Here is a 19340-nt window from a genome sequence, read left to right on the forward strand (position 1 = left end):
GGCGTTCCTAAGGACAGGCAGAGAGGAGGGGGAACTGCCACTTACTCTCCGCCCATAGTTGACGTTCTGCTCAGTCGAATTTTACAGCTAAGCAGAGCCGGGGGCCAAAGGGGGAGCTGGAGTGTGAGGATGGGGCTGTGACATATGTCAAATCAAAATTAAAAGTATGTTGAGAAAAACCCAGTTTAGGACTACTTTAACTTTTCTTCTTTTTTTTCTCACAGATTTACTTTAAGCTTTGTGCAGTTCCTTCAAGCATGACAGTTTTGGAGAACAAGCACTGTACAGACATGCTGTTTGGCAATAGAAGAACAGTATCCATGTTCTATAGAGCGAAGGGGAGTGATGATGGGGTAGTGAACGCGCAAGCGACGCCGACCCTCGTTCCTTGTTTGGTGATTGGCCACAGCAGATTACTATACGGCACAGTGATCCTAGATGGCCTCAAACGATTGTACGGGCCGTGGATCATCTAGCATGTGTACAGGGCTTCAATCTTCAATCTTACGGGGCTTCAATCTTACGGGACTGGGCGGGGCAAACCACTAATCCAAGCGTTAGTTTTAGCTTTACAGAATGGTTATCGAGTCGTGTTTTTTGCTTGGAGATACTCTTTAATTCACACACAGTTACAATAAAATTTGGCATACATTTTTTATATATATATATTCTGTATATACAATGCAATAACCAGAAAGAGGCAGGCAAGGCGACTGTGCCAGCGGAGGAGTGTACAGATACTGATAGACACGGCTGGTATTGTGTGACTGTGCTTCAGAATAAATAGGAGTCAGATGTGTGTGATGAGACAAGGCCCGCCTCCAGGTAAGTTTCTCTTATTGTTTATAATGTGAGGCTCCGCCCCAGTGCTCACTTAGGTCAGAGTGTAACTGCATGATACAGGGAGCCTTATTTACTTACTTTTATTGAAAGTATCAACAGGAATATTACCTAAACTGCAGAATAGTAAAACAAACACAAGACGTCACTGTGTGTAAAATGTGATGATGATCTCTATGGCATTGTTATTTCCTGTATTATCTGTGATCCTCGCTGTTCTAAGGGAGCTGCATTTCCTGATGGTGGTGTATGGTATATCTCTACACATTTTCTTTAGTAAAGAGTTCTAACTTATCTGCATGTACAGAACACTCTGCTCCACTAGCCTTGTTGTGGCTTGTTTTTTACTTTGACTTGAACTTGGCCTGCCCTGACCTTTGGCCTGTCTCCTGACTTTGTTTCAGGGGTGTCAAACTCAAATACAAAGTGGGCCGAAATTGTACACTGGGACCTAGTCACGGGCCAACCTCAATGTCTACTGGCCACCTTCCTCCTTCATAAGGTTATATGGTGTCTAATGGCCCCACTCCAACCCCTATACAGTTCCCTGGTGTCTAGAGGCCCCCACCCTCTCCTATACAGTTCCCTGGTGTCTAGTGCTTTCCTTACCCTCTTCCATATGGCTTCCCAGGTTTTCTAAGGGCTTCAACTCCAATATAGCTTCCCTGGTGGTCTAGAGTGGGCCAAACCTAATGCAAAGTGGGGAACCCACTTGAGGGCCAAATGTAATGGCTCTAAGGGCCAGATATGGCTCGTGGGCCGGAGTTTGACATGTATGCTTTGTTTGCAAGCTGCCTACTCTGAGTGCTACCACAAGATACCGTCCTGCTCTCTGCATCTGATCTCCTTGCAGTTCTGTTCTTTCCGTTACCAGTAGGGCAATACCAGAGGTCAAGACTTAGTGACTTAGTGGCTACCTGTCGGTAAAGTAGTCTGTCACCCACCGGGATAGGACCCATAATCCCTTGCGGAGTACTCTGGTGAAGAGACCAATAGGCACTTAGACATGGCACCTTGGGAGAGTCCACACCTACCACTAGCGCCAGCCAGGATCAGCTGTCCCTGAGTCCATAGCATAGCCTATAGTAGTCCCAGACAGAGGCATACAGAATCCCAGGAGTGCCAGAGGTGCTGATAGCCAACAGGAGGGGTGAGTGAATCACAAAGTGGGAACCGGGGACAGGTAAGAATGGGTCAGTATATACCAGAATGTGGCCAATTACAGGGAATACTTTTGCAAAATTAGATAATAGCTGCGCCTCCTCATAAGTTCTAAGTGACCCCCGGCTGTTTGCTCACTCTTATTTCGTCTGAGGCCAGTTTCACACAGTAATTTGGCGTCAGCATTTTGGCGCACCCGCCGCACCACACCGCCAAAAATAGGCCTTCATGGAATACTGCGTTACTATGCAGTATTCCCTGTTGGTATCCAGCCAAGCAGGAAGTGATACTCACTTCCTGCTGGCCTACCGATGACGTGCGCAGAAGCTTATTGCAAAAAATACGCTTCTGCACATGTAAAACCTTCGGGGGATTTTCACACTGACATGTGTCGCCATAGACTTACATGACTTTCGGTTCCGCCGCACATCAACACACGTAGTCTTGGAAGCGTGTCAATTTGAGGACTTCCGGCGCAACGCATCGGTCCGCGGGTAATATGAATTTACCCATAGACTTTCATTAGGCAAATTGCCGCAACGCCACAGTGGGAAAGTGCCCTAAAGGTGGCCACACACAATACAATGAAAAGATCCGATTTTATGGCAATTCGATCAAATTTCCCATTTTCGACCAATAAAACTCAATTGGGAGTGGCAACAATTTGTGTAGTTTTTCAGAAGAATGAATGCTGTAGGATAGATTGTCAATTTATTGATTTATAGAATCAATAATTTTTTCTTCATAATTGGGGAAAAATTTTACATGTGTGATACATTGGTCATCTTAAAGGTGCACCAACAGCAATAAGACACCTGAAATATTTTTTAACCTTTCGTCTCAGTACCAAAATAAAAAGTATTTTATTGCTATGGAAGTCCTCTTTGAAGAAAATGACCCTACTTTCTTTTGGCGGTGACCCCATCCTGGAGACGTGGACAAAATTCTTTCCAAAACTCAAATACCAACATAAATGCAAAAGTAAAATTATAATAATGAGTTCAAGTAACTTTTAAAATATAAATATTTACAGCATACAGATATATTGATTCCCCACCCCCATCAGAGGAGATGGGAGGAGCTTCTTGGACGCCCATCGTTTGCTGACGCTTTCCCTCTGCACCAGCCTGTACATTAGGAACACTGTACACTGACTTTGATATCTTTGAAGTGTATTGGTTTCTCTTTCCTTTAAGTTCCCCACTGTTTCCCATTTCTGGATGAAAACTGTTTTTGTGTATCTGTGATCTGCAGTCAGGTCTGAGCATGGTTCTCTGCATGCTGTTTTCTGTTCCTGTCTGTGCCCAGGAAACACAACAAAACACAGGAACAGGAAATTGTTAACAGAACCGTGATCCACAGTCAGGTCTGAACATTGTTCTCTGCAAACTGTTTCCTCTTCCTGTCTGTGACCAGGAAACAGGAAGAACAGTCACGGAAACAGGAAATACTTCACAGAGCTGTGATCAGCTCTTATCTACTAATCATGGCAAGACGGTATATAACACATCAGCAGAGATACTACATCTGGGGGGCTTTTGAGGGAATCCTCACGTCACTTCTGGGTAGCAATGCAGCATTCTATTGTAACTAGGATGACCAGACTTGCTCCAAAAGGAGGATATGGTTTCTACCATCCTCCAGACATTCAAAAATGTGTTAAAATGCCCTCCTTTTTCAGAATCAAGAACAGAGTTGACCGTTTTTGACTAATTACATAAGATATCTACTGAAATTAAGTATCCTTCGGCCATTTTCAATTCATCTGCGTGATGTTACGTTATTAATAATTATAACAGCAGGTAGTTGGTATAGCAACACAATTTCATATTCTAGTTCCATCTAGTTCCAGCGCAACTAGTCCATCTAGTTCCAGCACAACAGACAGCAGATAGCAGTTGATTGTCTAAAAAAAGTAATCACTTCTAAGTTTTTGAAAAATGTGAAATTCAAAAGAAGCAGAAAAGTCTAAAACTGAAAGGAGAAAATGCAAGTCTTCTGATCGTCACAAGACGAAATATCCGTATTTTGAGGCAAGTTCAAAAGAAATCAAAGCGAAATGCATTGTATGTAAATCCTACGTTTTGGACTGTTTGTATCTTCCTTTTTAGTTGAACCCATCTTGTCACCCTAATTAAAAATACAATATTGATCAGGGAGATGTTTGTGCCCAATTATGTTAGAAGTGCACATTCCCTTTAAAGGTACCTTATGATCACACTGATGGCCAGGGCCGGGCCGAGGCATAGGCTGGAGAGGCTCTAGCCTCAGGGCGCAGTGTAGGAGGGGGGCGCACAATTCATTCAGCTGTCATTCCTAATTGTGTATGAAGCAGAAAGAAATAAGAAAAGCGGATACATGGCAGTGACTGCAAGCCAGATAACTAGATATTAAGGTGTTGGGGAGGTTGTGGGCCCTGTGGCGCCTCTTAGTCTAATAGCAATTACTGTGTGACTGCTGGGGTTGTAGGGATGGAGGGGCGCACTTTGGTGTCTCAGCCTTGGGTGCTGGAGGACCTTGTCCCGGCTCTGCTGATGGCCATTTTGCATGTCTGATATTTGACCCACATTAGCTGCCCCGTACATGCTCCTGCTCCCTTGTGGCCTACCGGTACTTTTGGCAGTCGAGAGCTGTGGTAGGGCCTTTATTACCTAGGTCTCTCTAGTTGGATGATATGTTGACGGTGGACAGGTGTGACCTGACTTTGCTGTTGGGGGGGGGGATTGGAAGTCTCTTAGATTGGATAAGATGTTGACGGTGGACAGGTGTGATCTGACTTTGGTGTTGGGGGGACATTGGAAGCTTCTTAATTTGGAAGAGATGTTGACGTTGGAAAAGTGTGGCCTGACTTTGGCGTTGGGAGGGCATTTGAGAGTGTCTCACGGAAGTAAGCGGTGCCACATGGCTATCTGTCTCCGGGGGTTGCACATCATCTCTTGCCAGTGGTTCTTTCCTGTGGCAGTCTGATGTGAGCCCAGAGAGCAGGATCCCAGTGCCAGACTCGGGCCACCACCAGGCTCCTGGCACATCATCTGTGCCACCACGCTGACGTCTTCCAGCAGCTCCGGGGGAACCTCAAACATGATCATCTCATTCCACACCGGATTGATCTTGTGCTTTGCCCGTTTGCTCTGCTTCTTCTTCAGCCTTTGAGATTGGTGCATGAGGGAGACCTTTACGAAGAGATCTGCGGAAACAGACAATTACTGAGCTATGCTCCATACAGAGGTCCACTCACAGAGACCAGGAGGAATTTACATTGATAATGACCTTGGCCCTGCTGTCTGAGTTTTACATTTCTCTGAAATTAAAAAGGTTTCAAGGGTTTGTAGAATTCTGTAGGCCAAACTTTCTCCAGAGGTCTCTAGAGTTGGTCAACAAGATAACGTAGACCACAACACGCACGTTCAGTTCCCCAAAAGTAAGTGGTCCAATCCCAGCAGTCATGGCACTCGCAGATAGGTCACTGCTACTCAGCGAGTGTTGTGATTGGCCCTAATGATGAGCCGTGGTTCTGCCCTTGAGACCATCGGCTCCAATCAACAACCGGAGCAGAGGGTGGATGTAATTTAGCTTATAGTGAGGCGCCAGCTACGGCAGCATTCTACTTCACGGAGGTGCGAAACCTCCTGAGAACTTAAATGTATTGGCTCAGGGATTACATTTTTACCGAACTGCTGCTCTGCAGATGCTACTCCCCTCGGCAGGGAATAGCGGGACAGCTGAGGGTACAGTGGAAGGATGCAGGGGGACAGAGAGATGAAGCAGGGGGGTAGAGGAAGGATGCAGGGGACAAAGGAAGGACACAGGAAGGCAGAAAGATGACGCAGGGGGACAGAGGAAGGACTTAGGGAGACAAAGGATTGATGCAGGGGGACAGAGAGAGGATGCAGGGGGACAGGCAGAGGACACAGGGACAAAGGAAGAATGCAGAGGGACAGAGAGATGATGCAGGGGGGAGGGGGGGCAGAGGAAGGATGCAGGGAAACAGACAGGATGCAGGGGGACAGATGGAGGACACAGGGACAGGTGACACAGATGAGGACCCAGGGGGACAGAGGAAGGACACGGGGACAAAGAGAGGATGTAGTGGATAGAGGAGGACACAGGAGGGACAGAGGAGGGCACAGGGGGACACAAAAGGTACAAGAGGGGACACACAAGAGGTACAAGGGGGACATAATTGGGGAGGAGGTCCAAAAAAGATGCCCCTGCATCATGAACACAACTGTTTTTTGTCCTCTAAACCTAGGTGCGTTATTGTGACCTACATGCAAAATGTAAGCAATTTCTATGCAGCTTGGCATTGGGACAATTCTGATTGGCCCTAATTCCAAACTGAATACAATTTACATGCAAGCCGAATTTCTTATCGTCTCACTGACCATCTCCTGAGGTCTTAGAGGATCTTCACTGGAGGCATCATAAGCCATGGGGCAAAACTTGGAGTGGATTTGTTAAAATTTCTGGCCTCATCTGGGTAATATTGGAAGTTAACCACTTCACCACTGAAGGGTATTTCCCCTTAAGGACAAGAGGAATTTTCACCTTTCTGCGGTTAATTTTAATGGGGAATTAATGTATTTTTATTTAATACAATGCATGTAGGGTGTAATTTTACTATTTGGCCACTAGATGCCCCCACCCTCCAGTTTATTCCTGTGTACTGTGAGAACAGGTCATACAGGCACTGTGTGCTATCTGGGGAACTTAAAGTGTACCAGAGCTGTAACATTAAACATATTTTATACCTACCTGGGGCTTCCTCCAGCCCCATCCTCCGATCGCTTCTACGCGGCCGTCCTCCTCTGTCTGCAGCTTCGGAACCGGTTCCCCGCACTTCGTCAGTCGGAGCCAGTCTGGCATAAGAGAAGTGCACCCTCTACATATCTCTCCAGCAGCTGCAAAGACTGGACTTCTCCTGCGTAGCTGGCCACGACTGACGTCAGTGATGGGACTTGGTTCCCGGAGCTGCAGGCAGCAGAGGATGATGGCGTGGGATCGATCAGAGCGGATGGGGCTGGAGGAAGCCCCAGGTATGTATAAAATATATTTAACGTTACAGCTCTGAGCCCCTTTAAAGCGGAACTGAAAACTACTTGAAAAATAAGAGTTTCACTTATCTGGGGCTACTGCCAGCCCCCTGCAGCCGACCTGTGCCCTCGCAGTCCTGTACCAAACGGTTCGAATGCGAACTTGTTTGTGCAAACTGCAAACAACACAGGGTTGCGTCAAAACGCGAACTTTATGCGAGTTGAACACATGGCAGCCAATTAGGCTGCACTCCCTCCTGGAGCCCCCCCCCCCCCCCCCCCCTATATAAGGCAGCAGCATTGGCTATGTTCTCACTCTGTGTGCTGCTGTATTCATGAGAGAAGGGAGAGAGGTTGCTGCAGACAAGGGGAAAGCTTAATTAGGCTCTTGTTAGCTTGCTCCTTGCTGATATTTGTTGCTGAAAAGCACCACCAAAACAGCTCTTTTGAGAGGTAATGTCCTTGTGATGTTTTTTTTTTTTGTGTGTGGCCCACTGACACTGCATATACAGACCTGTCTGTTGCAGCTGGCCCTTGCTAATTGCTATACTGTGCCAGATCCAGCACATTCAGTGGCTAGTGTGACTGCTGCACATATAATACCAGTCCGTGCATACCTTTCACTGCACCTGTGTGACTGCACGCTGTTTTATATACCAGTCCGCGCATACCTTTTCACTGCACCTGTGTGATTAGTCAAGTCAGTGCATACCTTTTCACGTCATCCCCAATATGGACAAAACAAAAGGCAGAGCCAGAGGCAGGCCACCCGGAAAGCCTGTTCGAGGTCGTGCTGGCGTTATTTTGTGCGGCCCTGGACCAAAGTACAGTGTTTATAAGGCACGTGCCATCAACTCCCCAGATTGTCAGGACGTACTTGACTATTTAACACAGAACACCTCATCTTCCGCAGCAACCAGCGCTACTACTAGCACCACATCAGCTCCATTTGACACTTTGCAGGAGTTATTTGGTGGGGAATTAACTGATTCACAGCCATTATTGTTACAACAAGATGAAGGCGCTAAGCAAGTTACACCACCTCATATGTCTCAGTTAGGCGTCAGTATGGTATGGACATAAGGTGTGAGGATGATGAAGTACCTGTTGTTGGTACAGTTTTGGAGGTGTCTGATACAAGCAAGGGTGTGGAGGATGATTATGATGATGACGATGATGATTATACTGCCATGGATGTCACGTGGGATCCCAATAGACATGGCTACCAGGGGGACAGTTCAGAGGGGGAGTCAGAGAGGAGTAGGAGGAGGCGAGTTGCTGAAAGTAGCAGGGGGAGCTCGTCGTCAGAAACAGCTGATGGCAGTGTCCGGCGGCATGTATCGCCACCTATGGACAGCCAGTCAACATGCCCTCCAAGGTCAGCTGCTGCCGCCACCACCACAGTGCCATCATCCCAGGGCTAAGCGGTGTGGACATTTTTTGTGTGTCTGCCTCAAATGACAGAGATGCTATCTGTACTCTCTGCCACCAAAAATTGAGCCGTGGATGAAGACCCGCGTAGGGACAACTGCCTTACGAAGGCACATGATGAAAAAGCATAAATGGCAATAAGATGACCACCTGAGGAAAAGCAGCACACAACAGCAAAGCCACCCTATGCCTCCTCTTCCTCCTTCAGTTGCAGCATCTTCAGCCACTTTCTCCCTTGCACCTTCACAGCCACCCTCCTCCACTCCGCCTCTCACCTTGAGCGCTTCCTGCTCTTCTGCCCACAGCAGAAGCCAGGTGTCCATGAAGGAAATCTTTGAGCAGAAGAAGCCAATGTCTGCCAGTCACCTCCTTGCCCGGCGTCTGACAGCTGGTTTGGCGGAACTGATAGCTCGCCAGCTGTTACCATACCAGCTGGTGGACTCTGAGGCCTTCTGTAAATTTGTGGCGATTGGGACACCACAGTTATACCCAAACTGTACCGTGATGTTGAAAGGCAAGTGGTGTCATCTCTGGTAGAGATGTCCCGAACGGTTCGCCGGCGAATGGTTCCAGGCGAACTTCGGTGGTTCACGTTCGCCTACCAATGGCGAACTTTCCCGCAAGTTCGATTCGCCCCATAATGCTCTATTAAACAAAACTTTGACCCTCTACATCACAGTCAGCAGGCACATTGTTGCCAATCAGACTGCACTCAGGCCTGGAGCCCCACCTCCCTTATACAAGTCAAGGTCCTTGAGACATTTGACTCACTCGTCTGCCTATACTAATTAATTAAGGGACAGCTGCTACACACTTCTGCTAAGGAAATTTTAATTAGCCTCTTCCACCCTCCTACCCTCCTACTGGAGGGAGGAGGGTCTCATCTGCCAGGGAATTCCAGTATTTCAAAAACCAGCTTACATACTGTGACTGGGATTTGAACCCAGGTCTCAGTGTATGGTAGGTAACTAACATATCCATTATACCACCAACACTACTAGCTGAAAGTAGCTGAAAGTAGCTGAAAGTAGCTGAAAGTAGCCTAGCATGTACCATTTATGCTCAATGCAAGAGAAAAATTAGACAAGACAAATAACATTTATATCACACTTTTCTCCTGGCAGACTCAAAGCACCAGAGCTGCAGCCACTAGGGCACACTCTATAGGCAGTAGCAGTGTTAGGAAGACTTGCCTAAGGTCTCCTACTGCATAGGTGCTGGCTTACTGAGCAGACAGAGCCAAGATTCAAACCCTGGTCTCCTGTGTCAGAGGCAGAGCCCTTAACCATTACACCATGCAGCCACTGTTACAGATATGTAGCCAGACATGGCCTTGTCTTTTGTGTTCAACAGTTGTCAAGAGAAAAATTAGACAAGATAGCAGTGTTAGGAAGACTTCCCTAAGGTCTCTTACTGAATAGGTGCTGGCTTACTGAATAGACAGAGATGAGATTCGAACAAACAGGTGGATCAGTGGCTGACCCTGCACCAACTGGATATCGGCAACGTGGTGTGTGACAATGGCAGCAATCTCATTTCGGCTTTGAGTTTAGGAAAGTTGACACATGTACCCTGCATGGCACATGTGCTCAATCTAATAATCCAAAGATTTGTGTGTAAGTACCCAGGCTTACAGCAGGTCCTGAAGCAGTCCAGGAAGGTGTGTGGGCATTTCAGGCGTTCCGACGCGGCCATGGCGTGCTGGGGAAACAACTTGCCGGTGAGGCGCTTGATTTGCAATAGCCTGACTGGCTGGAATTAAATGCTCCTCATGTTTGACCGCCTGCTACAACAGGAAAAAGCCATCAACGACTATCTGTACACCTATGGTCAAAGGTCAGGCTCTAGGGAGCTGAAGATTTTGTTGCCAAGGTACTGGACACTCATGCATAATGCCTGCAGGCTCGTGCGCCCGTTTGAGGAGGTGACAAACCTGGTGAGTCGCAGTGAAGGCGCCATCGGCGACTTGATCCCATATACTTTCTTCCTGGAGCGTGCCATGCATAGAGTGGTGGATCAAGCTGTAGAGGAGCGTGAACAGGAAGAGGAGGAATAGTTGTGGGAGCCATCACGACCTGAACCGGATGTTTCATCAACACCTGCAGGAGCACAGAGGAGGGGGGAGGAGGAGTCATCTGGGGAAGTGGAGTCAGATGAGGGAGGAGTTTTTTTTTTGAGGAGGAGGTGGAAGATCAACCTAAGCAGGGGGCTTGTGCTGCTCAACGTTCCCGTGGTATTGGTCGTGGCTCGGAGGAGAACTTACCTGACATCACTGAGGAAGAGCAAGAGGAGATGAATAGTACGTCGGCATCCCACTTTGTGCAGATGGGATCTTTTATGCTGTCCAGTTTGTTGAGGGGCCCCCGTATACAAAAGTTCAAGGGGAATGACCTTTACTGGGTGGCAATGCTACTAGACCTTCGGCATAGGCACAAAGTGGCGGAGATGTTTCCAAATTTAAAGAAGGCAGAAAGGATGCAGCACTTGCAGAACAAGCTGGCAACTATGCTTTACAGTGCGTTTAAGGGTGATGTCAGTCAGCACAGTGGAATAAAGGTGCCACTGCCAGTAATCTTCCTCCTCCTCCCATGTCCACGCAGGCAAGGACAGGGCGCTCCAGCGATCTCATGGTGATGTCGGACATGCGGACATGCTTTAGTCTAACGCCTCGCCTTAGCCTACCGGATCCACCCTCTACCAACGCCTGGACCGGCACGTAGCCGACTACCTGGCCTTAAGTGTGGATGTAGACACTGTGAGCAGCGATGAACCCTTGGACTACTGGGTGCGCAGGCTTGACCTGTGGCCAGAGCTCTCCCAATTTGCCATCCAACTTCTGTCTTGCCCTGCCTCAAGGGTCCTGTCAGAAAGGACCTTTAGCGCAGCTGGAGACACTGTCACTGAGAAGAGAAGTTGCCTAGGTCAAAAAAGTGTTCAGTACCTCACCTTTATCAAAATGAATGAGGCATGGATCCCGGAGGGCTACTGCTCACCCGAAGACTAAGTCAGTCCCCACACAGCATCTCTGCCTGCCTGCCGGCCGCTGCTGCCTGCCCCAAGACTAAGTCAGTCCCTCCACACAGCATCTCTGCCTGCAGGCCACTTGACTGCCTTCTCCGCCACCACCAACAGGGTCCAGGACTCCAGGTGGATTCAGGCATTTTTAAGGCCGCTGTTAGCAATAATTTTTTCTGGTGCATGTACATAGTTACATAGTTATTTGGGTTGAAAAAAGACATACGTCCATCAAGTTCAACCGGTACATGCCTGATTAATTTTTCTAACTGCACTACGGCTACAACAAAAAAACAAAAGGCATGTACATGTGCATGGCCGGCCTTTGACCTGAGCGACCAGAGCGGTCGCTCAGGGTGCCGGCTTCCAGGGGGGGCGCATGTGATGTGCATTCAACTGGCCCTGGTGCCACTGGGGGCGAAGATTCCAGGAACCTATTGCTGAGTCTGTGTGAGCTGTGTGTGCCAGTAGCTCCTCCCCTCGCTCACAGGCGATGTCTGCGCTGCGCACTAATCAGAGAGAGAACTGCTTGTCACTCCTGACTCCTGGCCATCTTCTGTCCCCAGCTACAAGCAGAAAAGTAAGATTCCCCAACTGCCTTCCGGTTGGGGGAAGTGTGTGTGTGTGTGTGGGGGGGGGGGGGGGGGGGGGGGGGGGGGGGGGGGGGGGGGGTAGGTGCCTATATGCGCTAAAGGGGGATCTGCTTGTATACTATATCTGCCTAGCTATATACACTAAAAGGGGATCTGTTTATATAAAACCAAAGGGGATCTGCCTATATACACTAAAGGGGGGACCTGCCTATATACACTAAAGGGGGTTCTTCCTATATATACTAAACGGGGGATCTTCCAATATATACTAAAGGGGAGATCTGCTTATATACACTAAAGGGGGGGAGGGTAATCTGCCTCTATATATTAAAGGGGGGAATCTGCCTATATACACTAAAAGGAGGGGGGAATATGCCTATATAGACCAAAGGGGGGGATCTGCCTATATACACTAAAGGGGATCTTGCACATGGGCGTGTGTGTCTGTATGCACGCGCGCAAACAGGATAAATGGGGGGGGGGGGTAACCAAAATCTGGTTACGCTCAGGGCGCTGTGAAACCTAAGGCCGGCCCTATACATGTGTCAATTCCCCTTCGTGATCATTACCTTGCCGCGGTGAAGGGGCTTGCATATCACAAAAGCAATGACCGGCTATATAAGTGTGTAGGGGGGGCACACCTGACCCAAGATAATAAGGTTGTTGCTTCATTGTGGACAGGCCAAATTCGATCAGCTGGACACTCTGTCACTGTTGTTTTGTCATTGAGCTATCTCAGCCCGGCCATATGGGCTTGAAAACCGCCACGGCCTACACTCTTGCCATGTTGCGCACCAGTCCAGCATTGCCGTTACTACACAAACAGCTGTTTGCTGTGCGTTACACAGTAAGTTTGGTGTGTCAGTGTGAAGCAGTACTCTAATTACACTCCCTGATTGATGTATACACATGTAAGATGTTTTAAAGCACTTCAGGTCTCCAATTTAGAATAAAATGTAATTACTGCCCTTAAAACCCTGCTGTGCGCCAAATCTGGATTTTTCCCCGGGACTTTTAACATGTATCCCACTCCGCCATGCCCCCCTCCAGGTGTTACACCCCTTAAAAACATCTTTTCCGTCACTTTTGTGGCCAGAATTAGTGTTTGTAGTTTTGAAAGTTCGCCCGCCCATTGAAGTCTATTGCGGTTCGTGCGAATTGCAAACTTTTGAGGAAGTTAGCGTTCGATGTTCGCGAACCTAAAATCAAAGGTTTGAGCCATCTTCATCCTCCATTCCCCCGACACGGCTCACTTTTTTTCTCATACTGGAAGCAGATTTCTAAGTTGACCTCCATTGTGCCCTGACCGCACGTATCCTAGTACGTGTTCCTGTAGCCAGGAGTGCTCTGTGTAGGCACAGTACAAGAAAATCTCTACTGCACCTGCGCAGTGCGCATCCGGCTACGGGAGTGTGAATGAGGACGCACGTGGCCAGGGCCACTCAAACTGCGCAAAGTGAAATTAAGCCGCGGCGTGGGAGCAGAGCACCGGTGAGTGGCTGCGTGGGAACAGGTCGGCTGCAAGGGGCTGGCAGAAGCCCCATGTAAGTTGTTATTTTTTTAAGCCGTTTTCAGTTCTGCTTTAACTAATTTTAGCAGTGTTTTAACTGTCTGTGGAAGTATCATATGCATGTATTTTTTTCGGTTGCACAAAAAATAAATGTGGCTTTATTGGTTGATGAATACAGAAGTGGAGTGTCCAGTCTCAGTATTTGCATTGTATTGTTTTCCTGCGGCATTTCAGTGGGTTTATCTGCTCCTCTGCGCACAACGTACCTTTCCCCAGGAGATTGTTGTTGTGGTTGGAATGTATGTTCCTGGCTTTGATGAGGACCACGATGAGGCGATTGGCTGCTGGAAGATAACTCATAGAGAGGAGGACCTCACTGGCAGAATCCACGTCCTGCAGACACAAAGAGATCGCATGAAGCAAAGGCAAACCCCCATCCAACCAGTACCAGTGCCACGTGACATGTGACATGTGCCATGTGACACGTGCCAAGTGCCACGTGACAGTCAGACAGCAGAGGAGAAGACACTAGTGCACACTAACTGTCACACTGGCACTGCTCACAGCACAGCAGTTCTGTAGAAAGCTAACACAGTAGTACTACTACTCTAACAACTACTAGCACACTGACTGCAGTACTACAGTACTAACTAAACAATAACACAGTAATCCTCCTATCCCCTAATCCCTAATCTAACCTATACCTAAGGCTAATAGCTGGCCAGCAGGCCTGCAGCAAACACTCTGACTGTCACACAAATGACATCAAGCTAATTAATGATTTACAATAGTGTAGTGATAGTGAAGGGTTAATCACTGAACGGCTTATCACTGTGTACAGCCCTTACTAGGCCCAGCAGCACTGGAGCACACACTCTGACTGTCACACTATGACATCAATCAAGCTAATTCACGATTTAACAATAGTGTAGTGATAGTAGTGAAGGGGTTAATCAATGAAACAGCTTTAGGTTTATAACTGTGTACAGCCCTTGCTAGGCCACCAGCACTGGAACATGTCTCTCAGTGAGCAGTCAGCAAGCTAAGACGATATGTCTCATCACGGCAGCACTCCTTATTATACAGGGGGGCAGGCCCAGGGCTGGGCCGAGGCATAGGCTGGAGAGGCTCCAGCCTCAGGGCACAGTGTAGGAGGGGGCGCACAATTCATTCAGCTGTCATTCCTAATTGTGTTTAAAGCAGAAAGAAATAAGAAAAGGGGATACATAGCAGTGACTGCAAGCCAGATAACTAGATATTAAGGTGTTGGGGAGGTTGTGGGCCCTGTGGCCCTCTTAGTCTAATAGCAATCAGTGTGTGACAGCTGAGGTGGGAGGGATGGAGGGGCGCACTTTGGTGTCTCAGCCTTGGGTGCTGGAGGACCTTGTCCCGGCTCTGGGCAGGCCAGTGTTCCTTTCTGTGATTGGGTGCCAGGGTTTAGGCTGGGAGCCCTCTGATTGGCTCAATGAGGTCAGGTGGGGCTGGTGGTCAGGGTTCCCCTCTGTGATTGGTTGCTAGGGCTTCTGCTGGGAGCCCTCTGATTGGCTCCAGGAAGTCATCTCCTAAAGGCCCATACACACGTCGGATTTCCGCGAACGACGGGTCGGCGGATCGCTCAAATTCACTCTTATCAAGCGAACGACAGTCTGTACACACGCCCGATTTAGCGGGCGAACGACGGGACGTTCAAACGACCCGTCGTTCGCGGAAATCCGACGTGTGTATGGGCCTTTAGTTACAGTATTTCGGATCCGAATATCCGCAGTATCCGCGGATATCCGGATTATGTGGCCAAATATCCGCAGATAGCTAGCCGGATTTAAAAAAAAATCTGGAATCCGAATCGGATAGCGTAAAAAAGTTCGGATATCCGGGTTACCTGGCTATCCGGAATCCTGATGAGCAGCACTGCCCAGCAGGGAGGGGGTTAAATTGGACCTGAACTCTTGCACGGGACAGAAAGAAAACATAGAGAAATGCACGCTGTATGTATTTAGAGAGTTTAGCCTGTCTAATTCACCTCCATCTGTGACTAATCACAGGTGTAATTGGATCTCTCAGCTGTGTCAGCTGGCTGCCTCGGCAGATCAGCTAATTTGTAAACACAGGATATTAACCCTATGTCTGCTTCCATAAAAGCAGAAAATAGACACACTGCGGATTTATTGCAGGATTTTTATCAGTTGTAACAAAGAAATGCTGTTCTTTAAAGGATATTATGCTGTTGCTTATTGTCTAGAGCAGAGAGGAAGTTCTGAGTTTAGGTCCGCTTTAAGAGCCCCTGTTACAAGTTCATAAGGGTCATTTGCCTATTGCCTTTTTGATCTAATAACATTGATCAAACCAACATACACCACTGGAAATATTGCTGGATTATATAACAAAGATTTCTGGACTTTTTTTTTTTACAAAGATAGAACTTTGAACTTAAAAAACCTCAGCAGATGCACAGTAATTACACAACCTCAGCACAGAGGCGTAACAATAGACCCTGCAAGGGATGCAGCCACAGGGGGGCCCAGAAGTCTCTCGGGAGTCGGGACAGCTAAGGACAAGGAGAGAAAAAACTTTCTGCTCTCTGCACAATTGTTCTAATGACCGCACTTGCTCAGCCACTGATAAGGAGTCATACAAAGTTCTTCAGACAAAGATTTGTATGAATCCTTGCGTCAGGATGTGAAAAAAAATCGCTCTGCAAAAGCGCTTAGAAAAGCGCTTCACAAAAAAATCGCAACGCGCAGGTAAGTGCCGGGAGGTGCTTAAAATAATTGCGCACAAAATCACAGAACGCTGGGGTCAGCGATTGCGATTTTAGATGTGAACAAGGCCTAAGTAGGCGTAGAGAGCTGTATATACCAGGTTTGCTGTCCTCCGATCAGCAGAATCTTTCTGTTCCAGGTGGATATTACAGTTGGTGAGGGATGGAGATGCTGGAGATTGCAATTTATGAGCTGATCTATAAATAGCTCCCCCCCCCACCTCCCCTCCGCTATGAGTGATTCAGGAATGATCCGCTGCAGCCCTTTCCTCCTGGGTCCTCGATGACGCAAGCAGGCAGTGCGCCATAATCTAGGCCAGATGCTACTCCTGCCGGGAGCTCTGCACTCTGTAACCGCAGCTAACTCAGAACGCACCTGCTGCCTGTCCGAAGGTGCTAACGCCATTAAAGTGAGACGCCGCCCTCATTAAATATCAGTACCGCACAAATCTTTCTGTCATTTAAAGTGTGCCTGAGATGGTTCACTAGCGCTTATTTATACTTACCCGGACTTCCTGCAACCCCATGAGCAGTGCTGAGTCCCTCGCCATCTTCTTGCGGCCCTCCGTTCTGCCGCTACGTCTTCCAGTAATACATGCGTAGGCCTCTGCGCACGCACCCCTCGTCGCGCTCCCGTCCCCTAGAACATTCTGCGGCACAGAATGCGCAACTGCCCAACTGCGCAAATTACCTGGAGTCGTAGCGGCTGAACAAAGGCCCGTAAGAGGACGGCGAGGGACTCAGCGCTGCTCATGGGGCTGGAGGAAGCCCCAGGTAAGTATACATTAGCAAAAGTCCATAGCTCCCAACTGTCCCTCTTTTGGAGGGACAGTCCCTCTTTGGGAGCCCAGTCCCTCTTTCCTCCTCATTTGTCCCTCTTTCAGGACTTTGTCCCTCTTTTTATGTAAATATATATATTTCTCTAATAAAAATGTGTTTGTTTGACTCTAAACTTTATTCCCATCCTTTATATTGGTATATTACTAATTTTAAAATGTTACAATGAAGGAAAATGAACCAGGATAGAAAGGACCAGTGTGGTTTGAATGATAAAACAACATATTTTCCTTATGAAATCTTTATTGTATGAGTGACTAGGGGTATGATGGGGGCGTGGTCAGGGGTGTGGCAGGGGCATGGCTTAAGTGTCCCTCTTTCTCATCTCAAAAAGTTGGGAGGTATGATAGTGTACCATCTGTACTTGTGCTGTACATGTTTTGGAACAGAACTCTGGACTCAGAACAGTGTAAATTCAGAATTTGCCTGTGGAACATGGAGTTCCGACAAAATCAGAATTTGGCTCTTCCCATCAACCCTAGTTAATAGTAGGGCCATTTTTTAAGTAAAGATGCGGGCCTTGGGTTATACTTGAGTGTCTATACAAGTAGATGACTGAAGAGAGATGACCATGATGACATACATTCTATAAATTATTGCGCCAAAGTGGAATTTTCTTTGAATAACATTACTCTAGGGGTTGTGCCGCTGGTATACACGCTTACCTTTTCCGGGGCGCGGAGATCCACCCAGCGAGCAGTGCCGAAGGGTATGCCGACGTTGGCCAGGCTCAGGGTGATCTCCCCGGCCACCAGGTGTCGGGAGAAGCGGTCACAGCTCCGCAGGGTGAGGGACAGCGTGGCCTGGGCTCTGTCCTCCTCCTGCAGGGGGAACAGGAGGGCTTCTTCCCACACTATGTGCGGAGATCGTTTCATCAACGCCGTCTGTGCCTCTGTGGGACCCTTCTGGGTGTTCAGTGTGCCCAAGACATAGCAGTGACTCCCAGAATCCTCCTCTCCTGGCAGCAGCACCCCAACAGCTTAAACACAAGGAAGCCTCATCACTTTATAGAAAGCTCACGCTCACTTTGCTATATACATTTAAAGGACAAAAAATTGCAACGTTTAACCACTTGACCTCTGAGGGGTTTTTACCTCTTTAAGACCAGAGCAATTTTCACATGCCAGCGCTCCTCCCATTCTGTCGCCAATAACTTCATCACTACTAATCACAACAAAATGAACTATTTCTTTTTTTTCGCCACCAACTAGGCTTTCTTTGGGAGGTACAGTATGCCAAAACCTATTTTATTCTAAATGCATTTTAATTAGAATAATACGAAAAAAAAATTAAAAATATTATTTCTCGGTTTTCTCCCATTATAGTGTTAAAATAAATTGCTCTACTGTGGATAAAACCCACACATTTTATTTGCCCATTTGTCCCGGTTATTGCAACATTTAAAATATATCCCTAGTACAATGTATGGCGCCAATATTTTATTTGGAAATAAAGGTGTATTTTTTTCAGTTTTGCATCCATTACTAATTACAAACCTGTGAATTAAAAAATAACAGTAATATACCCTCTTGACATACATATTAAAAAAAGTTCAGTCCCTAAGGTAACTATTTATGTATTTTTTTATGTATTTTTTTTGTGTGTGTTGGGATTTTTATTTAATAAAATGCATTTTGATTTAGTTTTGCAATTTGGCCACAAGATGTCCTCACACATTTTTCCAGATTCACGTATGTAATTACGTGAATCGTAAGTAATACGGGGCACTGTAACTCCAGGAAGATACAATGAAGCAGGCATCTAATAGATGCCGGCGTTCATTGACTCGGGGACGTAGATTAATAATTGGAAACTGACCCTCTCTTCCAGAGCCCCCCCCCCCCCCCCACCACCACCACACGGGCTGGTATAGCTCTGGCCCACACAGTACAGGATCTGCACTAAGGGGTTAAAGAGGCTTGGGGGGGGGGAGGGGGGCATTGTGTCCATTTTTTTTTTAAAAAAAGTGTGTATACAAAGCTCAAAAAAAGTATACGTAAAAGTTGCATTTTCCTGTGTTTAAAAAACCTTGAAAAAAAGCCTCTGTGTAAAATACATATTTTGTGGGGGACATTTGCCCATTGACCCCTCTCTGCCATGGCACTGCCTGGGGTCAGGGATGCTCGGATGTGCCTCATCCACGAATTCGGAAATCCGCGTGG

At 47.5% G+C, this 19340-nt stretch overlaps 1 protein-coding gene across 1 annotated transcript in view; it reads right to left on the reverse strand.

The window, feature by feature from the left end:
- Nucleotides 1-605: 605 nt before the first annotated feature.
- Nucleotides 606-19340, reverse strand: part of SYT13 (synaptotagmin 13) — a 75258-nt gene continuing 56523 nt past the window's right edge. The window contains exons 4-6 of the mRNA XM_068259695.1: nt 17844-18157; nt 13850-13976; nt 606-5188 (exon numbers count right to left, since the gene is read on the reverse strand). Of these exons, the coding sequence (XP_068115796.1) occupies nt 4881-5188; nt 13850-13976; nt 17844-18157 (749 nt within the window). The 3' untranslated portion in view covers nt 606-4880. The remainder of the gene's footprint in view (nt 5189-13849; nt 13977-17843; nt 18158-19340) is intronic.

Source organism: Hyperolius riggenbachi, chromosome 11 (genome assembly GCF_040937935.1).
Source record: "Hyperolius riggenbachi isolate aHypRig1 chromosome 11, aHypRig1.pri, whole genome shotgun sequence".
Taxonomy (NCBI): domain Eukaryota; kingdom Metazoa; phylum Chordata; class Amphibia; order Anura; family Hyperoliidae; genus Hyperolius; species Hyperolius riggenbachi.